Source organism: Eurosta solidaginis, chromosome 1, assembly GCF_040869045.1.
Source record: "Eurosta solidaginis isolate ZX-2024a chromosome 1, ASM4086904v1, whole genome shotgun sequence".
NCBI classification, from domain to species: Eukaryota; Metazoa; Arthropoda; class Insecta; order Diptera; family Tephritidae; genus Eurosta; species Eurosta solidaginis.
This window is the reverse complement of record NC_090319.1, coordinates 265,708,497-265,714,103: the sequence shown is the minus strand read 5'-3', so window position 1 is coordinate 265,714,103 and position 5,607 is coordinate 265,708,497. Positions and strand designations below refer to the sequence as shown.

At 38.4% G+C, this 5,607-nt stretch overlaps 1 protein-coding gene across 2 annotated transcripts; it reads left to right on the top strand.

The window, feature by feature from the left end:
• Positions 1-2,672: 2,672 nt before the first annotated feature.
• Positions 2,673-5,197, top strand: LOC137242749 (uncharacterized). Of its 2 annotated transcripts, none has more exons than XM_067770003.1 (4): positions 2,673-2,847; positions 2,904-3,272; positions 3,329-3,685; positions 4,258-5,197. In XM_067770003.1, the coding sequence occupies exons 1-4, from the start codon at positions 2,829-2,831 to the stop codon at positions 4,785-4,787; spliced, it is 1,275 nt and encodes a 424-aa protein (XP_067626104.1). In that variant the 5' UTR covers positions 2,673-2,828; the 3' UTR covers positions 4,788-5,197. The 2 variants fall into 2 exon arrangements, with proteins under 2 accessions (XP_067626104.1, XP_067626111.1); XM_067770010.1 differs by having other exon boundaries at positions 2,897-3,272.
• The last annotated feature ends 410 nt before the right edge of the window (positions 5,198-5,607 follow it).

Below are 5,607 nucleotides of genomic sequence, written 5' to 3'. Positions count from 1 at the left end.
TGTACGTATGTCGCAAGTAAAGGCTAAAAATTTGGTAAAAAGTCTTAAATGAAGTTTATATTACATTCCTACATCTATGTATACTTTTAAAGGTGTAGCAAACGTACACGCCCTTACATAGATGTACGTATGTTGCAAGTAAAGACTAAATTTTATACAATAAGATTAAAATGGGGTTTATCTTAAATACCTACATCTACGTGGATTATATGTATGTAGTATTTTTTTTTAAACCCAACAATGGTTTACTCAATTAAATATGAGAAGAAAAAAAATTGGTTTCCGTATTACGGAACGAACTCACCAGGTTTAGTTGCTGGTCTTGGTGTCACGCTGGGTTCGTTGCAGCAGACCTATATGCGGCGGCGCTGCTGGATGTTGTTACTAAAGTTGATGTTGCAGCAGGCCTATATGAGGCGGCTCTGCTGGTTTTTGTTACTAAAGTTGATATTGCAGCAGGCCTATATGCGGCGGCCCTGCTGGTTGTTCTTAATACAGTTGATGTTGCAGCAGGCCTATATGAGGCGGCCCTGCTGGTTGTTGTTAATGCAGTTGATGTTGCAGCAGGCCTATAGGAGGCGGCCCTGCTGGTTGTTGTTACCAAAGCTGGTGCTGCAGCTGGCCTATATGCGGCGCTCTGCTGGTTGTTGTTACCAAAGCTGGTGGTGATGGCACGTCCGGTGGTTGTTGTGCAATTGGGTAGGCGCAGCCGAGGGGATTGCGGTTGTGGTTGCGCGATCGAAGTGGTTGTTGGGGGCACTGGCGACGTTGTTGGCGCAGTTGGTGGTGGTTGCGCCCGTGGGTGTTGCGTCGCAAGGGTGGTGGTTGCGCTAGGCCCACTGAAAGAGCGTGCTTGATGGAAACGTTGTTTCTGGTTGGCGCAGTTGGTGGTGGTTGCGCGAAGCACACTTAAAGAGCGTGGTTGATGCTGCGCAGTACCTAAATAGTTTTCTGGCGCCGTCGTCCAGTTATTGCATCTACTGCCGAAATGAATGAGTGGTCGTTGTTAGTTTGAAACTCCCTGTAGCTTTGGTATGGCCGACAATTAGTTTGGAGGCAACTGTAGCTTATTTCAGACCCAGAGAAAAAAAAACGTGCAATTTTCTCACATACACAGCCGCCCTCCTTTTGTGAGCAATAAAAAATAAATGGTTATGTAAAATGTAGCAGATACATTTAGGATTTAGCACGATTCTTTCGTTTTTTCTTCCGTCAAACTTGCACCAAACTGCTGCGATTTAGTTTTTTTTTTTTTTTTTTTTATAAACGCATTAGCGGCATCTCCTTACACAAATGAATTGCAGTCAATTTTCCACATAGTTCTAACGCCAATATGCGAGAACTGTGCCGATTTTGTCGCGCCGCGCCCAATTTGTGCGACCGAACTACCGCAAAATTTTATAACCAGCGCCACATAACGCAACAAAACCTAGAATTACTGGCCACGCCGAGTTTTTCCACCATCTCATCTTCAAAGTTAAGTTGGCCACACACGTCCTGGTGTCGTCGAAAAAATTTTTTCCCTTCCATTCAGCGATGGAAAACCGCAGTTATCTAACTGTGGCGGCGATTATCGATTGGTTCATTGTTATCGTTAGCTCATCCCTACAGCACTATACATGTGGCGTTCCGGTTGTCAAACCCTCGTAGAGAAAGCGTAAAACTTTGCAGCTTTTGTGTCCTGTGGGAACGTTGTGCGCCAAATTAGGTAAAAGTTCACCACCACGCAGTGCATAATTGCTGATGCATCGGTTGCATTTTACGTTCGCCATTTCCATTTGACAATCTCTAGGTCAGTACAATGAAACGAATAAAATCAGCTGATGAGATGAGCCACCTACACCATTGCGCCAGGTGTTATTGAAAATTCGTCAATGCATGGGAATTTATGGCGTTGCCACCCGGACGAAACTAAGAAAATTTTGTTTTGACCACCCCAGGCAGACATGAGTGAGGGTGAACCCTACCTTTTTCCTATCACTAGTCAACTGGTGCGTTCCAAGGGTGACTCTCCCAAGTGGACCATAACAAATTGCTGTTCTTCAACGCACTTGTTCATTTTGAATGTCGATACAAACTAAATACAACACTACTGCTGTTTTGTCAATCACACCCCGCGATTATCAAATAAGCAAGCTACAAATGAAAAAATCAAATATTTTTGATTTTCATCAACGTGTAGTCGACAACAAATACGTGTGTCACGATGCCACCCGACTGCACTAACACACACAAAATTCAGTCAATCTGGGTGTAAATCGCAGGAGGCTCTAAGCAATCGAAGCAACGAGACAAGTGTTTTACGTAAATTCGAGTATTAGGCATAGTTTACATATAAATTTATTAATTATACAATAAGATTTCCCATATACATTTTTTTCTTCGATAATCGGTTATTATGATAAAATTTTATTGATGCGGATTTTTTCCATAGAAAAATTTCCACCTATAGAGTGTAATCTCTAGTTGGAATCAGAAAATAAAAGAGAAACGGTAAAATTTGACAGAAACATTTGACATAAACTCGTAGATTATCTACTGACGATGAAACGTGGTCTTAGAAGTGAACTATTTCTAGCATCACTTAGATGCTGTGTGAACATCATTTTACGATTAAAATCGATAATGCAAGACCGATAATGGTATGAACATACAACTTTCATCGCTTGTTTTACAAATCATATCGGAACGTTCCGGCTAATCTATGGCGAGGTTAGCACACTTGTGTTATTCACAATATTTTATTATTATTTATATTAAATTTGCTAGTAAGATCACAAGGAACATTTTAATTAACAGGGTAAAAAAATTACAAATCGCGTGTTATAATGGAAACAGAGGAGTTAAGTAAGTATATCTATAATTGCAAAATATGTATGTTACTGTTACGCCCAAGGTTCCAGGCAATGCTGGGCTTTTCAAATGGTCGCCAGATGATACAAAATGTCTTATTGAATTATATGCGAAATATAAAGACAAATTTGAAAACATGCAAAAAAATATTGTGTGGAACATGATTGCACAAGAAATCACCAGCATAGGCAAAAAAACAATTACAAGTGATCAGTGCCTTGGTAAATGGAAAGGCCTGAAAGCGATGTATAAAAAGGTTTTACACAACAATTTCAAAACAAGCAGAACGAGAAAAGAGTGGGAATACTTCGGAGCTATGAGGGAACTTCTGAATATGGCGCATGAAAATGATCCGCTAGTTTGGCATTCGAGTGATAACAAAGAAGATGTAAAGTATTCCGAAGAGGTACAAAAAATGAGTACGTATATAAAATCGAAAGATAACTGTAAAAATACAAAAAAAAATATATTTTAGGTGTTATTTCTCCTCTCAAATGGTCACCAGCAGATATATTATGCCTTATTAATTTGTACTCAAAGCATCTAGACAAATTTGAGAGCTTACCAAAAACTAAAGCCTGGGACATGATTGCGCAGGAAATTGCAAACATTCGAAGAAAACAATTTACTGGTGAACAATGTAATGGTAAATGGAAAGGCCTGAAAGCAATGTATAAAAAGGTTTTAGACCACAATAACCAAATAGGCAACAAACGAAAGGGTTGGGAATATTTTGATGCCATGCACGAAATTTTCTGGATAAAATCTGAAACTGATACTCTGGTGTCGTATGCGACTGATACTAATATGGAAGCTGCAGATGAAGCATTCAGTTAGTATACAAAGGTGTGTATTTGCACATGACCCCATTTGTACGGAACCGTATATACCATAAACAATATATGCGTTTGTATATGGACCAGAAAATAAGTTCTTGATGTACATACATGGGGCGATGTGGAGTCGGGTGAATGCACGAGATGGTTTCCATGAAAATATTATGAATTGTATGGTCGGAGTTGGGTCGGCCTAAATTAACTTTTTTATAATGCGTTTTTGGCGCAAAATAGGAAATTTTCGATCTCTACGTAACGAATGATGAGAATCTAATTCTTAATACGGACTCGTATATCCATATAAAACAGCTGAACAAACTAACTAAACCTACGGAAATCAATGTAATTGGTCAACGGTGCTATACCATTTCATAAGGTTGTTTGGATCAGCTGTGTTATATTATTATTATTATATGGATATTTAAAGTTCCCCAGGCCTTTCAGGTGTTATGACTCAACTTTGCCAGGATCGTTATTATGTATAACTGTGGTCATGTGGAAATAGCCACACCCTTAAAAAATATACATAATTGAGAAAACTTATATTTTTCCACAAAATATATTTTAGGCGACGCTGAACATTTTGAATGGGCTTCGGTGGATATAAACTTTTTTATAGGTTTATACTTAAAGCATAAACATAAATTCGAGAACTGTCGAAAAACTAAAATATGGGACATTATATCTCGGGAAATGTCTAATACCTATGGAAAAACATTTACAAGTGACCAATGCGTTAGTAAATGGAAAGATCTGGAATCCATTTATAGAACTATATTAAACCACAATAACACAGGTGGTAATGGAAAAATTGAATGGGGACACTTCGACGCCATGCACGAAGTTTTTTCTCTGAAATCTGAAACTAATCCTGTTATCACGTCTTCTGGTTTTAATATAGAAATTTTAAGTAGTACAGAATATGGTTTTTATGACGAAAATTGTGAAGGAGGGGAGTCTACCAGAAGCGGAAGTAAACGAAAAATACCTGATATTGACGCTAAGGAAAGGCGTCATAGGGAAAAGATGGCAAAAATGGACCAGTTTTTGGATTTGTTTAAAAGTTTTGTCGAGCATGTAACAGGAAAAAGATCATAAACGCAATAAACATAAACTTTTTGTGTGCAAAAGCTTTTTTTCTTAAATCATAAGAGCTATGAAATGCCAATTTTCAGGAAGGCTGTTGAATGAGCTACCAGCGGTTTGACATCTACTCAGATCTTCTATATATCAGCAACATTCTTTGTCCCTGCTGATGCTGTGCCAATGTACATATGGGGTGTCAAGTTATAATCGCCTAAAGAAGTTGATTTAGGCTGTTATTACTTGGGGTCAAATGCCATGGGTCTGCGTATAGCAAAGGTAGAAAAAAACTGATATAATTATTTAAGGTATTAGCATTTTTTTCTTAATTTAAGTTACAAATTGACAATTTGGATAAATTATCTAAACTTGGTAGAACAAATTTAGTGCATAATAAAATTTGAAAGACTATCATCTACACTATTTAAAAATTTGTTTTATTGAAACTATGTTTAAACACGCCTAGTTTATTTCGAAAACTCTATATTAAAAGAAGAGGGAGTGACTTCGAAACTGCTACAGCAACAACAACAGGGTAACTACGAAAGCCGATGAGTAGGTGGATGAGTGTCCCAGGTAAAAAATATAAAAATTTACACCTCACTTCTCTATTGAGTAAAATGTTACCCTATCTGGTCAATGGCAACAGTGCTTATCTGTAAACAATACACACAAATATGTTATGTACATGTACACAGACGCACACATTGATTCCTACGGGCTTGAGGGTTCGGTCAAACGTGTTTCGTACGACAAACGTCCGTACGTACGGCACACGTCGGTGGGTAACTGCCGCTTTAGTCAGAAAAGTACGGGAAACACCCAAAGGCGTATG

Excerpts from the sequence above, each read along its gene's own strand:
- LOC137242749 (XM_067770003.1), top strand. Across the intron at positions 3,273-3,328 it reads CGAAGAGGTACAAAAAATGA|GTGTTATTTCTCCTCTCAAA; the intron begins GTACGTATATAA and ends AATATATTTTAG. Across the intron at positions 3,686-4,257 it reads AGCTGCAGATGAAGCATTCA|GCGACGCTGAACATTTTGAA; the intron begins GTTAGTATACAA and ends AATATATTTTAG.